The following is a 17,063-nucleotide window of genomic DNA, read 5'->3' as shown; positions in this document are numbered from 1 at the left end:
TGCTGACAGAGTAAACCCCCCACACACACACCTCGCGTTGTTAGATAACGCGGCATCACCATTACGTAAGGGGACCACGACGAGACGAGGATGAGGAATGAAACTGGAGAAGACGATGCCGCCTGTTGCTGGTGCCAGAACCACCGTCTCGCAAAGTTACCTGCGGCGGCATCGTCCGACTAACAACCACAGACACACACAACACACACAGACACACAACACACACACACAACACACACACAGACACACACAGACACACAACACACACACAACACACACAACACGCACACACACACGCCACACAACACGGACACACACAACACAACACACAACACGCCACACAACACGGACACACGACACACAACACAGACACACAACACGACACACAACACGCACACAGACACACAACACGACACACAACACGCACACACAGACACACGCCACACAACACGGACACACACAACACAACACACAACACGCCACACAACACGGACACGCAACACACAACACGCACACACAACACGGACACACAGACACACGGACACACAACACAGCCACACAACACGGACACACAACACAGCCACACGCCACACAACACGGACACACACAACACGCACACACAACACAGACACACACACACAACACAGAGAGCCCAGGCCACTTGTTGCACTCACACCGCGCGTTGACTTCCTTCTCACGGCTTGTGGACGAAGGCTTGGCCACAACTCACCTCTCTCTCTCTTGTCCGTGTCGTGTCGGGCAACAACAACAGCAGCAGCAGTCGCAGGCAACAACAACAGCAGCAGTAGCAGCAGCAGTATCAGCAGCAGTCGCAGCAGCAGCAACGCGATCGCCTCGTGTGGTTTGCCAATGCCTCCTCGTAACCCCGACGGTGAGAGCCCCCCAGCCCCGCCCCCCGCACCCCTAGCCCCGCCCCCCGCACCCCTCGCCCCGCCCCCCGCACCCCTCGCCCCGCCCCCCCGCACGCGGCTAGAGGGGGCGGGGCGGGGGCAGCCCAAGCGGCGGTGACGTCACTGAAGCCGCCTCCACCGCCCATGTTGGGTCAGGGCAAGACGAGGGGGTGAATGGAGAGAAGAGAGGGTGAATGAGAATTATTTTATTATGTTTTATTTTTATTATTTTATTATTTCCATTGTACGTGACTTTACCGAAAGAACCAAGAAGATGAATCCCTGTAGTCACGAAAGCTTTAAATCGAAAAGGTGAATGGAGAGTTTTACCTCATTGGAACCTCATTTGCCAGTAACAAAATATGATAATTGTTTTTTTACCCTTTTATCTGGCGTCATCTGGTCCAACACCATGTGAGACTAGGCTCTAAAGAAAGCTGTCTCGGGTGTGGACCAATCAATTTCAAGGACAGTGCATACATTATCAGAGTTGTGTTTTTTTTGCATTCCGACTGCAGGTATTGTGGTCAATGCAAACATGACTCCTTGTAAAAAAAGGTGTTGGAGAGTTTTAGTTTCAGTTTCTCAGTTTTTCAGTTTCGTTTATTTGGTAGAGGCATGTGAGCTATTCGGCTCTTGAATCGGGTGCAACCGCAACAAACAAAAAAAGCATGAACAAGAAACCATCTTAAAGTGACTATGTGACTATGTGCAAACAGAAAATCCAAGAAAAGACAGCAAAATATTGCAGAAAAAGCACCGTACACCAACGCTGTGTGCAAAAATCCCAGTGGGGTGCAAGTCAAACAACAACCACAAGACAACTTAGATTGGAGTGGAAGTTGTTGTTGATTCCAACGTTGTTGCCGTCGTGATGGGGGATGGTGGGAGACGCCCTGACTATGTTTAATGTACCACGTTTTTCGTGGTACATTAAACGCAGTTCGTGCCGAAAATGTCACAAGGTCAACTCGGCCGATGTGTAACATCCTCCTTGAGTCGTGCGATTGTGGCCATGTCAACCCAAAATTGTGGACAATGTCGTGGACCTATAGACACATAGAGACTCTGAGAGATAAGATAACGAAAAGCCACATAAGTGCGACTGTAACCCATAGAAACACATACATTAATTAAAGACAAGCCACAGGAGTGGGATGGTGGTCATGCCAACCAAAAGTATGGACCATATATTTCGATTTAAAGCTTTCGTGACTGCAGGGATTCATCTTCTTGGTTCTTTCGGTAAAGTGACGTAGAATGGAATTAATAAAATAATAAAAATAAAACATAACAAAATAATTCTCACGACCTGCTCTCCACCTGAGGACGGCTGCTTGCGTTGTGGCCGAAACGTCGTGAGAATTATTTTATTATGTTTATTTTTGTTATTTTATTATTTCCATTCTACGTGACTTTACCGAAAGAACCAAGAAGATATGGACCATATAGTAAACTCCTGTAGTCTGGGCCCCTTCAATGGAGGAAAACCAAAACGACACGAACTCTCCCCTGAAGCTCTCTCGTCGTGGCTAGCAGCAGACCTCGACATTCGGCATTTATCTCCTGAACACGTTCCTGCCAAACACAAATAGATTCACCGTAATTGGTTTTCAATTGCCACTTCGTTAAATATAGTATAACAACATTTTAAATGACGGGACGTGAAAAATAATCTGTGACGCATTCACGAAAAAAATAGTGCACTTTTTAGTAATTTAGCGTTAGTAAAGCAAGTTCATTACATCCGCAGGAAGGGTAGAAATGGCAGTGAGGGGGAGGCCTTCGTCCAGCAGTGGATTGACCATAGCTGATGATGATGATGATGCTTTAATCGTTATCATGAAACTAAGATAAAAAGTTGACGTCTGCTTTGCTCAAAGGAGTGTTGTATAGCAACGCTCACCGCTCTTGGCAGCCCCTGGTCAGTGCTGGAAATTCCACATTCAACTCGTCGAGTGGTCATTTAAATTTCTGAAGTACAGTACTATTTTAAAATATGCACACCCAGAAGGAATTCCGTGTTGCTGACAAGATATGTAAAAATGCTTAATTTTTTTCATATGGAGCAACAGATATATGAAGATGTCTGTTTATTTTCTATGTTAAAAAGGTGGCCAACTTGGTATGGGTCTCCTAATACCTTCTTGCAGGAGCTTACCGAATGCTTCGTGATTAAACAATTATTTGGGGATACTGTGTTTGGCAGTGGTGCACAAGCCAAAATATATATTTTTTAAATATCCATAAACATTCGTAGACGACGTTTCAGGCAATAGTCCTCAATTCTTCATAGCTCGTGTGTTAACGCAGTGCCATTGACGAATGTGCCGACTTTTCTACTAAATGACAGAGGTGTGGACTCGAGTCATGTGACTTGGACTCGAGTCAGACTCGAGTCATGAATTTGATGACTTCAGACTCGACTTGGACTTGCATAACAATGACTTTGTCCCACCTCTGAGGTGTGGACTCGAGTCATGTGACTTGGACTCGAGTCAGACTCGAGTCATGAATTTGATGACTTCAGACTCGACTTGGACTTGCATAACAATGACTTTGTCCCACCTCTGCTAAATGATATGTTGATACGGTTATAATTCAACCCAGTGCCAATCCAACTGCTTGATGAAGGCCATCCAAGCCATGCATGTCTGTCGTGGTGCTTGTATTTTCTCAATACACACAAGCCTGCAGTGGTGAAGAGCGGTGCCCTTTCATAAACAAATCATTTGATGCTCCTGCGTTGGCAATGATGCCCAAGCACAATTAACAACAACTTCAACAACACTGCCTTAACGATGAAAAAAATGAGTCTTTACCGTTTCTGGCAATAATACTGGTGTTAAGATGTTCAAACACCAAAGAGACACCTATTGCAAGGCATTACGTCCGCGTAAACCACACATGCTTTGTGGAAAACATGCAAACAATTATTCTCCAATAATATCTGCATTCAACTTGATTTGGAGCTTTCGTGACTGCAGGAATTACTCTTTGGTTCTTTCGGTAAAGTCACGTAAAAAATAATTTAAAAACATTTTCTACGTGACTTTACCGAAAGAACCCGAGTAATATCTGCATTGTCTTTAAGTAAAGCCCATTCTTTTATTTTTTGATACTGGCAAAAAAATTTTGATACTGGCAAAAAGGTCCCATCGGCAACACTGCCTTAAAATATATAATAGGCGACGTGTCGGGCAATGGTCCTTCTTCGCTCACACACACACATCCAGTATATTGTTTTCATGCGAAAAGTCGGTGTTGTTGACGAATGGGGCTTTTGCGTTGGCACGGTAGGGGGCATAGGTGGTGCATCTGCCAGTCACCTCCATCAACACAAGGCACCTGGGCCTGGCCCGTGACCTTCCTGCCAGCTGCGAGCCTTCTCGACACTTGACGTGCAGCCTCGAAGTGCACGTGGCCTGGCACACAAGCAGCGTTGGTGATGTCACCGCCACTTAGTGGCGAGTGGCAGCTGCTGTTGTTGTTGTTGCTGCTGCTACGGGGAGCGTCAGTGTCGCAGTTCGCGCTATGCTGCTGCGCTACGAACCCGGCCACCCGAGTTCGATTCCCGCTCACGGCCAGAAACCACCGGTGACCATTATCTGAAGCGGTCCTGGGCCTCCCCGAGATCGACTCAGCCTCAAATGTGTAACACATAAACACTAGGGTAAGACAAAGGCGGCCGGGCGTGGTGTTGCCCCCCCCTCCCCCACCTTGTGTGCCACAGTGCCGGCCTTCAGAGGTGATCGCTACTCTCTGACAGCACTTGCCCCCCCCCCAACACTCTGTTTACGGCTTCATGTTGTTGTTGTTGCTGCTGCTGCTGCCTCGCCGACCACCAACCCCTGAGCAAGGTGGCCGCAGGTGACGTGGGCGCCGCGGCGCGTGCGGTGGAGGGGGCCAATCGCGGCGCTCTCGCACGCGTGACGTCACCGATCATACGAGCACGCGCCGCGGGTTAACAGGGGGGAGGGGCCGCGCAGGGGTTAATGAGGGGCGGGGCTTGGTGGCGAGGGCGGGGCTTGGTGGTGGTGGTTGGAGGCGTGGCTTGACGGTGGGGGCCGGGGGCTTGGTGGGGAGGGGCCGGGGGGATGGTGGGGAGGGGCTGGGGGGCAAGGGCTTGGTGGTGGTGGTTGGAGGCGTGGCTTGACGGTGGGGGCCGGGGGCTTGGTGGGGAGGGGCCGGGGGGATGGTGGGGAAGAACAGAAGGCTTGGTGGGGAGGAGACAGGGAGGGGGGCAGGGAGGGGCCGGGGGGGGGGTGCCGGGGGGGCCGGGGGGTGTAGTGGGGAGGGGTCGGGGGGTGGGGAGAGGTCGGGGGAGGGGTCGGGGGGTGGGGAGGGGTCGGGGGGTGGGGAGGGAGGGAGGGGCCGGGGAGGGAGGAGCCGGGGGGGTGCCGGGGGGGCCGGGGGGGTGTAGTGGGGAGGGGTCGGGGGGTGGGGAGGGAGGGGCCGGAGGGGTGTGGTGGGGAGGGGCAGGGGGGAGGGGAGGGGCCGGGGGGGAGGGACAGGGGGGAGTTGTTATGAATTGCAGTGCAGCAAGTAGGAGTTGGTGTGCCTGGGAAGTAAATGTTGAGGGATGTGGGAAAAACTTGCCCCCAAAGAGGGACAGACAGAACGAGACGCTTTCACGAGGGTAGAGACGTGAGACAGACGTAAAGCGATAGACACAGAGACACGCAGAGACACAGAAATGTGGCCTCTGAGACAGATTAGACGAAAAGATACGGAGAGACAAAAAGACAACGAGAATGACAGCACCGAAGTACATAAACACACAGATTGGACAACAGCGAGACGGAGAGGGTCACGAGAGAGAGAGAGACAGTGACTCCGAGAAACACAACATGAGACACAAAGACAGACAGACACGGAAATACAAAGTCGGATTTCGTCTTCCCCCCAGCCATGGTACTTGATGCAAACCCCTAAGCAGACTGTTTCTGCCCATAAGTTGTTGAGTTTTGGCCCAACATTATGTAATTATCTAGATACGTACTCCATTTTTCACACAGGAAACAGGCCAAATCATGATGGAATGTGCCCAAACGTCTGCCAATCCAAGGCCCTCCTAGAAAGGTGGGCTGAGATTCCACGATACGTTTATGGGATAAACGTAAATATGATCTACTGGAACTTGACCGCCGCTTTGGGACCAGCTTGGTTTGTGGTCGTTGTATTCACGATAGGTCTGTGAACTTTACATTTTCTAACCTGCAAAAAGATAACCATGGTACAGTTACGTACGAATCTTGCTCCAGCCGATTGTCTTTAAAGTAAATACATTGTTTGGTGCTGATCCATTGGCGGTGCTGCACAAGCACAAGAAACAAAAAACATCAATGACACTGACCTTAAAAAAAATGTGCTATGAAGAATTGCCAGAGCACATACAACTTGTATGTGCTATGAAGAATGGGAATTGCTCGAAGCGTTTCCTATTATGTAACGTCGCTTTAAAGGTCACACAGTGTTATTGACGAATGTGTCGAGTTTTTTTATGTAAAGAATGATACTAAAGTAGAAACTATGTTTTTTGTATTTTCAGATTTAAATTAATGACATTTTAGATGTTGTCACTGTTTACGTACTGCATCTTATCATTTAAATAATTTAACTAATAGTAATTAAATACGTATTTTTACGTAAAATTCCATCAGCAAAACAATCATTTATATTTTGATATTTTAATCCTCTAATTGTATTGAAAGTGATATTACGTATCATCAAAATTACATCACGGGAAATGACTTTTTGGCAAGGAAAGGACTGAAGTGATGCCGTGGAAATTAAATCGTTTCCTGTGGAAGCACTTTGTCTGATCAATCATTACATCGGGGGTGACATGGCCAAGCAGTAACGCGATTGGCCGTTTGTTGCAAAGGTTCACGGCTCGATTTCAGCGGCCGCCCTGCTTATTACTGCGCTGTATTCTATTTACTAAGTAATTTTATTTTACCAGGTAAGGCCCACTGAGCGAGATAGCTATTTTTCAGAAGTGACCTGGCCACAAATGATAGCCCAATGAAGTGGCTTATCACGTGGACATTTATAGCGGCCAAATACTCTTGACATGCCCGGAGAAAAATCCACGCGACCATGGGGAGAGCATTCAATATTCACCAACACAATATGCGTGGTCTGCTTCAGTGGAAGTTATACATCCCGTGACATCATTCGCAAGAGTAGGCGCCTCCGACTGTCAAAACTTAGCAAGGCCTCCTGAATAAAATTCATTACAAAAGCACAATTATTTTGTTTAAAATAAAATAATCGGAAACAAATTTGTCCGTAATAAAAATACGAAAATCAGCTAGTTCTTGTGTGGTTTTGGGTTTAATATGTGTTTCGATGATAGCTCAATATATCTATTATGCTTTGCCAAGCAGTGGAATGTTAATGGATGAGAGAGAAAAAAGGGCTAAGTAATGGCGTCCCATTGATGTGAATGAATAGAGTGTAACTAATATTTTAAACAAATAAGTGCTTGCAATGTGTACAGGGCTACAATGTTGTTGCCATGGCGATTGCGTAAATTCTGAATTCATGATATAGGAAATGGCTGTGGCAAACACTTTCAGATTAGGCGGCCACACCCCGTACCTTATCTTGCTCCGTAACTTTTCCGTGAATGATAATTTCGTACCTACACCTTGCCTGTGAATGTTACAAATTTACTGGAATAAACTCATAGCCCTAGCTACGAGCACACTAGCCTTCGTCATCTTTATGTCGTTTGTTAGTTGTGCAATATTGCTTAAGGACAGTCTCTGTATTAGTTGTCTGCAATATTGATGTTTTTGTGTTGCTGCTGTGCTCACGCACCACGGATCTGCATTGTAAAATAGCCGGTAAACTGCAGAAACGGAACCATCCGTGTTACAAATCAAACAAACTCAAACTCTTTCAACTATAATAATTGGTTTTTTACCCTTCTATCTGGCAACAAAACTGACACCTTTTTACAAGGAGTCACGTTTGCATAGACCGCAATACCTGCAGTCATAATACAAACAAAAGACATAACTCTGATAATGTGCACTGTCCAATTATCATATTTTTACTGGCAAATGAGGTTCCCATAGTGTAGATTCTTTCAACTATACTGTAATTACATTTTACGGTATTATATAAGTCAAGTCACAATCACCCCCCAATCACCAACCCACATTGACCATCAAGTACTATATGGTAAACAAAAAAGCCATGCTATATTACTATAGTACTATAATGCATTCAACTTTTATTGACTGGGTGTTTAAGGTTAGCAATTTGTTATATTATCTGGATGTATAGAAAATGAAAAAATACAATTACTTTACTATGTAAGTTAAAAATGTGTTTTCATATTTGTTGTATTTAGGGCCTCTTTACAACATATGCTACAGGCCCCGCACTAGCCCAATCCGGCACTGGCCACACCCAAACGTAATAACACCTGCCTGGGGTATTGTGTTTTTTTAACTCTCCACTCATTCCCCTCTCCACAATTAATGGGGAGATTATAGAGGTGGGAGGACTTTATCTGTGCAGTATGTTCATGGCAGAGGTCTTAACTTTGAACCTTACCCGTGTATCAATAGTTACATTGTAATGTGCAATGTAATTGAGGCACTGTGGTATTCGTGTGGTCTGGGACTGTTGTTTTGCTGCCTTGCCCAAGCTTACATTTGGTGTTGCCAAATCGGCAGGAAGTTATATAGTTGTGCAATATGTACTTCTATACTTTTTATATTTATTTATAGCAACTATTTAGCTCTTTCTCGTCTTTTGTATTGTATTCATAGCACATCAGACTCCTCCAGTCCGAATAAAGATTCTGATTCTGAATCTAAATCAGTTGAGTGAAAGTACCTGTTAATTGGCTCCTATAATGCTGTGAAAGATGCCCTAGCCTATCACCCCACGTGACCCTTCGTGACGTCTTAGTCACAATCTTGCTGTCTTGTCTTTGTGTGTGAAATGCAGATGCCTAATATTAGAACTCGCTGGCTTGAAACATTCAGGCTGGCCTACCTACAATCCATCCAGGATTGTGTGAGAAGCCCATACACCCTTGAAAACTCTGGACACATTCCCATCAGTGAGGTCCTCCAGTCGGCAATGATTTATTGGCTGGGTGTTTGTAGCCTATATGCCACATGGACAAGCAGCTTCTGATGAGTGTAGGAGAATCTGACGTTAAGTCGGTTCACTGATGACTGGTATCAGTGGTATCCAGTCGACATCTGTGGAGTCCTTCATGAAAGACGCTACTGGACATTTGGAAGCAAGTCGTCTTCCATAGCAACGTGACGTGAATGGTAATAATGCTGAGAGAATGTCCACCACAGGTTGAGCAAATAGACTGGAGCAAGTTTCGCACACCGATAGAGATGTATTAAGTGCCGTGAACCGGGTTGGGCAGGTTCGCATCACTCCGAACAAAACAAACAACTCAGTAGTGCCCACCGTTAGAAGAAACACTCATGTCAAACGAGCCAGGGTTATGAAACAATAACGTGAAATCAACCAAAACCAGATACCTAGAAAATCAGCACTGCTGCTTGACTCAAGACTCTAATATACCAGACAACCAGGATTTTTCTAAGTCTTGGCTGCAACCACTCAAACCACTTAGGTATCAACCTCCCGCAATGTTCCAAACATGCCCACAAGAGCCACATTGACACATTTTGTGAGTATCTCAACACTACGCCCTCAGCCAGTGATGGGGCTGGTTCATGTAAGCATCCTTTGGCCTCATCCTCTGAAGGACCTGGTCCCTTCCAACTACCAAACAATTGACGAATGTGTTGAGTTTTGTACGAAACGACAAGGCCCCTGAGTCTGGGGATGAGTGTTTGTGTTAAGGGGGTGAAATCATCTTCTTCCTACACCGAAATCGCAATGACTATCGACGATGAGAATGACGATGGTAGCCACTGCTGCTGTGTCTAATGGCAATAACGGTTGCTGTGGTGATGTTGCTACTGAGTTATCTCGCAAAACGATCTCGCAAAACGCACAAATAATAAACCTACACGGTGGCGGAAGCACCTAATCTCCGAGCGCACATTGCTCTTGTGTGGCCGAATTGGTGATTAACAGGAGCGCATTTCAACGCAATCCCACCGCAGCTACGTTTTCCTCCCTATTTATAGACAGTGGAGTTCCGCACTCCATTCTCCACTCACTCCATCACCTCTTTGGTGGTCCACACTCCCCACGTCTCTTCCGTACTCCTCGTCATCGTCTCTCCAGGTCGCCGTGATGGAGGTCACTCCTCGTCTGCTCATTCTCCTCACCTGCCTGTTCGCCCTCCTGCTCACCCCAGGTGAGTTATCAATGCAGGACTTTGTCAATCCGCTGCAGGATAACGGCCTCCCCGAGTCATTCGAGTCTTGGGGGTTTATTTGACCGTGCTTCACCGAGCTGGGTCATTGGTGAAGGCGGGGAGCGTAGACATCTGAGCAGAGTACGGTACAACAATAACATTTGTTGCACTGCCTTCTGAAGACAATGAAGCAACGTGGCAGCCTATAACACCTGCTATGCAACGTTAGGACATTTTTAAAGTACAGTAAGCGCAAGGCAAGTTCGTGGAAAAGTTTGTGGTGGTAGTGCAATGGATAGACTGGTTCCAGCCATTTCAATGTGGAATTTACAACACTTGCCCAATGCTCCTTTAAGTGTCCCCCAAGATCACTCGTGGTGTCGCGCTGTTAAATAATGCATTACCTCTTACGTAATAAGCTGATGGCGGAGCATGTTAATACCCTGTACAATATCTAGTAAAGGATTGGGAGGAGCGGTGGTGTTCTGCTTAGCACACCGGTCTATGAACATCACACGCCGAGTTTTATTCCCGAACACGGCAAACATCAGGGGCGAGTAAAGTTGCCACCTTTTTCCACAGACCAAATCCGGCCACATTTCCCAGTCAGCTGAGCTCGATCCAACTTGTGCAGTTATATTGTGCAAAGGTTCAACACAATTCCACCATATTTCGGTAGAAATCAATTCCTGCAACTCGAAAACAGACGCAGCTTGCAAAACCTCGACAGCTGGAATTGGCTTGTGCCGAAATCTGTCCAAGTTAAATAAGGACAGGTGGCAACGTTCGTGGTGAGTGATATCTGAACTGTTTCTGGTTGTCCTTCAAAACACTTCACCGACCGGCAATAACCGGCGTGGTGGAGTATGCTAAACCATCCGCCGCACGATGCACATAACGTAGGGAGACCTTCATCCACTAGTGACTTTATATTTGGCCGTACAAATATATATACACATGTTGATGTTACTTCTGAAAAAAACTCGTATAGATGGGGGTCGAGAAAATAGGTACCACTTTGTGGAACTTTTACCAGTGGTCTCCACGATGAGAAACCAACCGCGACCCCTCCCGTGTGTGCAGTCCACGCACGTGCACAGCCCTCGTGTCAATCCACTGCTGGATGACGAGAGCACGGCGTTGGGAGTACAAATGCACGGGGTGTCTTCACCAGAATGTTGTGAACTACAGCTCAACATTCGCACGTGACAATTAACAAAGTTTGTCCATGTCCTTAGTGACAACCACTCATCCTGAACTTTCCTTCTTCCACATCGCTCAACTCTGCATGACCTCCTGCTTCCATCTGTGCAACATCTCTCGATATGTATCGAATTCCCCAGGAGACCTCCACTCAATGGGAGGTCGCTGCTTCTCCTGTGCTGGCCTTACTGTCTGCAACTCTCGCCTCCTGGTCTTCTTCACTGCTCATTCTGTCTTTCTGTTCAAGCCCAGGCTGAAGACCTCCCCCTTGTTCTCTCTGTCTGACTGCCTCCTAACTCAATGTCTTAATTACCGTTCCTACTGCACAAGAACCTCTCATTTGTCTCGCGCCATTTACTATGTTTACACAACGAGGGTCACTCCACTGCCGTAACATGTCTTGAGATGTCGTTGCAAGTAGACGCTTTGTAAAATGGCATCGCTTCTGTCCTGTCTGTTCTCAGGCCATGCTTTGAAATGTCATGAGTGCAATGGCGTCGATCAATGCAATCATTCTAAACCAATGGAGTGTCCAGCTGACAACCACTGCATAACGGATTTCAACGGAACAAGTGAGTAGCGAGCCCGGGGTCTCTCTTCCTGGCTGACCTCCTCCTCATTGGCTGTCTGTATGTATGCAAGTGTGGGGAGTGATCGTTTAGCGGTCAGCTACACTACAAGTTGAATTCTGCTCATGGCCAACACCAATGATGATGATTTGAACTGGGCCTCCCGTAGGTCGACTCAGTCTCAAATGAGTATCTGGTGTGGTGTATAAACATCGCCACTCGGGAGACAAAGGTGGCTGGGCGTTTGGGTGGCGACCCACCCCCTCATGTGCCGTTTTGGCCTTTGTAGGTGCTCACTTACAGCACTTGCCCCAATAGTCTGTTAAGGCTATATGGGGGGTCTTTGACTTTGTTCCAGACCTGTAGATTCTCCAATAGACTCTACCTATTGTATGGGATGTGTGTGGGGGGGGGGGTATTAATATGATATTAATTAAGATTTTTGGCCACAGATTAAATCATCAATTGTTTTTGGGACAATATTTTTGTTATAATTTTGATTGTATTGTTTATCTTTTTGAATATCACGTCTCCTTTGTATAGTTTTGTTCACACCATCAGCATATAACCGTATCCATACTGTGTGGACCACGGGTCACTTGAACGGAATTTAAGAGTAGCTTTGTGACATCCGCTTCCATCAGCTGTTGTCTAGCACTGGCGATTGCACTGCTCTGCGAGAACAGTTCCACGTCAATCAATAGTATATTTGACATGATATCGAAAGCCAATTGCTATGAATTTAAGAGAAAATTACAAACACATTTGGCCTGTTGAACAAGTAGGCTTTTGCGACCAATATGATCCATAATAGAGTTTTTTTTTGGTTAGATCGCATAAATAGAAATGTGTCGTTAAACCCCTCTACCACCAAACACAATCAATTCGTAAGGTTTGTCACGTAAACAGAACATGCCAATTCGTTACTAGTACAGCACACCCGTGTGTTTGAGATTAAATCCACAACATTTACAATTTGAGTACGACGTTTCACCAGTAATTACAACTAGCATCATCAGGCGACAGCCAAAAAATTATGAGTTCTGAACTGATTTGCTCCTCATACTTCACGATGTTTCCCCTCGCTGCTCTGCAGGTGTAGCAATCTCCAAAGGCTGTGCAGCGTCATGCTCCGAGGAATTATTCTGCTGCAGAAAAGAAGAATGCAACAAGCGCTCCACTTTGCTCGAGTGCTTCATTTGCGCCGACCTCGCCTGCACAAACAGGACGACAAAATTGTGCAGCAAAGGTGGCCATTTTTGCTTTGCGAGCCAAGTCCACGAGGGTACGTTTTTGTTCCCTGTTTCAGTCCGTCTGTGTGCGTGCCAATGTTTGATAGGAACTGTATGGAAAAATAGATAGAGTATGTAAAAAAAGAGTATGTTTTACCCTTTCTGGCAATACAACAGGTGTTAAGATGTCCAAACATCAAATGGAAACCTCTTGCAAGGAATCAAGTCTGCATTAAGCACACGTACTTGGGGTGAACATGCAAACAAACATGCTCTGTTAGGGTCAGTGTTTGACTCACACGTTGTTCCACTCACTAAAAAGCACCTCTTCTGTTCATTGCCTCATGTGGCTTTTTTTTACTGAATGTTCACGTTTGTCATGGACATTCACATAGCAGGTCATTGTCAATGTGACGAAGTACTGACACGGATTTACCGCTTGCTCCCTTTAGGTCGCGTGTCCAGAGGCTGCAGGAAGGATTGCCCTGAAAGTGTCAATGTCACCTGCTGCCAGAAGGACCGGTGCAACATCGCACCTGGCAATAACACAAGTGGCAACGGCGCATCTGACAACAAAGCGAGTGGCAACAATCAACCTAGCAAGAGTCCAACTACCATCAAAGCAAGAGGCAACAGCCCGCCTGGCAACAAGTCAAGTGGCAAGAGCGCACCTGACAAAGGAGATGGCAACAGCGCATCTGGCCTGTCGGCTTGCCTCCTGCAAGGCCTCGGGCTACTTTTCATGGCCACTATGATGCGCCTGCTTCAAGGCTAAAATGGTGTCCCTAGCATGGCGGCCATGACAGGGATAGCAGACGCACGCGTAACGGAGCATTGTTATTATTATTGTACAACACACACAGATCTTTTGTTTAGGCTTTTAGACTGTTAGGGCAATTGCCTTTCTTGTGATAATACACAGGCATGCGTACCGTTTATATATATATTCACGAGGGCTGTTTTCAATGTTTGTAAGCCTCACTCGTAGACATGATAGGAGCTCAAATTGAGAACGTGTTTGAACATATTCTCCTCTTGGCCGACCGTGGAGAGCCATCCTCGTTCATTGGCCCAATCTCGTTTGGATTGTTTACCTTTAATTTCTGCATAATGTATGTCGGTGTTTTGTTCGCCGCCATTAATGTGTCCATTAGCATATGATTTGCATGCTATTTTGATACACGTTAAGTACTATAATTGGTGATCACGTGACTCTTATACACATCACCATGCTCGCCGTGCGATGGTGCATTGTGGGTCAAGTAAAATACTCGCATTTTACGTTGTTGTTATTATCTTTTAAAGTGAACATCTGACTCATCAAGTTATAATAATGATACAATGTACAGCCCTTTTATCAATCCACTGCTGAACGAAGGCCCCTATGCTCGCAATGCTTTACCAACACACATGCCAGTGCGGTTTGTGAAACTATACGTACAGCATTAGATATAGATTTTTTTTACACTGCTGTGTGAGATATGGAGTCATCCCTTTCACAGTATTGAATCCCTTCTTCTGCAGGGAATTAAATAGTGTAAAAGTGATGGCTTTAATACGTGTATATGGGTGATACATACCTGTCAACCCCTTATCAGTGCCTACCTTATTACAGACCAATTCAGACCTTATTGCTCACCCCGTGCCCTGACAAATCACAATGGAGAAACACAAACAAATGAACACATTTTTTTGCCGTATTTAAACGGCTGTATGGCGTAATGGACCTGAAAACTAAATTTACTTGTACAAGAATACGGGTAGACCGTATGGGTTGACAGGTATGCTGACATGTAGAAGCTTTGTAATACTGTACTGTTTTCGATCCGTTTCCCCCTATTTTAGTTGGGTCTCTGTAAATGGATCAGACTGTGTAATTCTGCACGAGCGCTGCGTGCGCGCCCCCTTGCGAACAATATTGAAAAGTTTTTTTTTGTTCATCGTAAAAGGGTTTTTTTTAATTGCTATTAAGTTTAAAGTTTTGCTGACTGGCTTCCTGGAGGGAGGGAACGACGAACGGTCACATCCAAATTGGCGTGCGCGTTGCGAGTATTTATATAACGTGCATAACATGCCTCCATGTTACGGAGTGCACTTGACAATAAAAGTATCTTACACGTAAACGTTGCAGCAGTGCCTCTTCGCATACTCACATTGCCCGTACCAGTTGTGCTGTTTGGCCACACGTAGCTTGTACCGTGTACCCTTACACCCAGACTACTGGGGCGTCACCCACACTGGACACCCACACACCTGCCACGTCTCCTCTTGCGACTGTCGGTGGCAAACGCCGTCACTTTGCGTCTCACAGGTCCCACCGAATGTGAACTCCCGAAGCAGGTCGCCCCGTAAATTTGGTGAACTTCTCACGGTGGGGTCGGCTACCCGTGGGTCACCCCGCTGAGTGGGTCGTCGGGTTCGTTTGTCGTGTTCATCGGTGCGAGCAAACGCGATGCGAACCTTCTAGACTCAGTGGTCGGCGCAACCTTTAAAAGAGGAAGTGACTTTTTATTTCTTTCTTTTGTTTTTGTCTTTGACCAAAATAGTTGGAGAGCCGCATCACACGCAGAGGTGACTTGCACACAGACACAACGACGGCGGGTATGCAGCGGACGACACTTTCTGAGTGAAATAAACAAAATAGGTGATGGAATAAACCGGGTCTATTTATACTCTTTGGTTGTTTCGGTAAAGTCACGTAGGTAAAAAATGTATTAAATAAAATAGAATGAAAACAACTAAAATAAAATTAAATCAAATCAAATCACAATTTTATTTTAGTTGTTTTCATTCTATTTTATTTCTTTAAACATTTTCCTACGTGACTTTACCGAAAAAACCAAAGAGTATGAATCCTTGCAGTCACGAAAACTTCAAATCTAGAATTTGATCTATTTAATCCCCCCTCCCCCCCCCCCTTAGGTATTCTTTAACAATACAGTTTAACCGTACATTGTGGTTGTCCCCGAGCCATAGTGACCCATTCGCTACCATATTTAAGCAATGATGTTTACGTTAAATTCTGTTTTAAGATTTCCGTTTTTTTTTATTCAAACGGCTGCCCGCAAGGGGGCAGCCAAAGAGCCACACGTGACCGGCGTTCCCCTTCGTGCTCGACAATTAGGCTGACGCTGTGCGGTTCGTGCAAGGCGTTTGGTACACGCGCTCGAGTGAGTTCTAAACAAGGCCGTAATTATAATATAATGTCCCCCCCAATATATTGTTATAAACAATATATTTTAAAAAATTATATGCTATGTAAATAAAAAGAAAAAATTGCTAAACCTTGGCCACAATATCTAGACTTGTCTTCATATAACAATGCATAGATTTTTCTTTATATGATTGTGGTTATAGTTGTACTTTATAAATCCCTAATCTCTGTCATTACATACAATGAAACAAGAAAATGTAAAAAAGAAAAAAACAGAGCGATGTAATACAATACACTATTTGAAATTATTGTGAATTTTTAAATAAAAAGTCCATCCTATGTGTTAGTGAATTTTTCATATTTTAGGCAGGAAATTTGTTTTCAAATTTAGATTTTTTTTCTGGGGGGAGGGGGGGGGCCCTAGACCCCCTGGAAGATTTAGTCCCCCACAATGTTGACTCCATGGCTACGGCCTTGGTTCTAAATAAGCCAGGCGTGCACGTAAAACCGGATTACTGTGTATACACCTAACCCCGTGACGTGGATATGTTATGACTGCTCAACCCGAGCTATTAACACTTTGATACTTGCCTTTTGGCGTTCACCGCCGGCGAGACAAGGCCATAAAGAAAGCTGTTTCCGGTGTAGGTCAATCGGTTTCAAAGACAATGCATA

The 17,063-nt window shown here is 45.7% G+C and overlaps 2 protein-coding genes across 2 annotated transcripts in view; one reads left to right on the top strand and one right to left on the bottom strand.

Moving 5' to 3' along the window:
- The window catches only part of LOC133346533 (TLC domain-containing protein 4-B-like), a 38,757-nt gene extending 37,877 nt beyond the window's left edge, over positions 1–880 (bottom strand). The window contains exon 1 of the mRNA XM_061558179.1: positions 731–880. The gene's annotated coding sequence lies outside the window, so the exon portion shown is untranslated. The remainder of the gene's footprint in view (positions 1–730) is intronic.
- LOC133346537 (uncharacterized) lies at positions 850–15,378 on the top strand. The gene is made up of 5 exons (XM_061558184.1): positions 850–892; positions 10,058–10,230; positions 11,898–12,005; positions 13,099–13,287; positions 13,687–15,378. The coding sequence occupies exons 2-5, from the start codon at positions 10,167–10,169 to the stop codon at positions 14,007–14,009; spliced, it is 684 nt and encodes a 227-aa protein (XP_061414168.1). The 5' UTR covers positions 850–892; positions 10,058–10,166; the 3' UTR covers positions 14,010–15,378.
- The last annotated feature ends 1,685 nt before the right edge of the window (positions 15,379–17,063 follow it).

This window comes from Lethenteron reissneri, chromosome 24 (assembly GCF_015708825.2).
Source record: "Lethenteron reissneri isolate LAM-NWPU_2019-01 chromosome 24, ASM1570882v1, whole genome shotgun sequence".
Lineage (NCBI taxonomy): Eukaryota > Metazoa > Chordata > Hyperoartia > Petromyzontiformes > Petromyzontidae > Lethenteron > Lethenteron reissneri.
Note: the sequence above shows the minus strand (reverse complement) of the source record. Positions and strands in the feature narration are given on the sequence as shown.

Bases quoted from the DNA above. Each gene is read 5' to 3' on its own strand.
- LOC133346537 (XM_061558184.1), top strand. From the start codon at position 10,167: ATGGAGGTCACTCCTCGTCTGCTCATTCTCCTCACCTGCCTGTTCGCC. The intron at 10,231-11,897 runs GTGAGTTATCAA...GTCTGTTCTCAG, and splicing joins CGCCCTCCTGCTCACCCCAG to GCCATGCTTTGAAATGTCAT. The intron at 12,006-13,098 runs GTGAGTAGCGAG...GCTGCTCTGCAG, and splicing joins AACGGATTTCAACGGAACAA to GTGTAGCAATCTCCAAAGGC.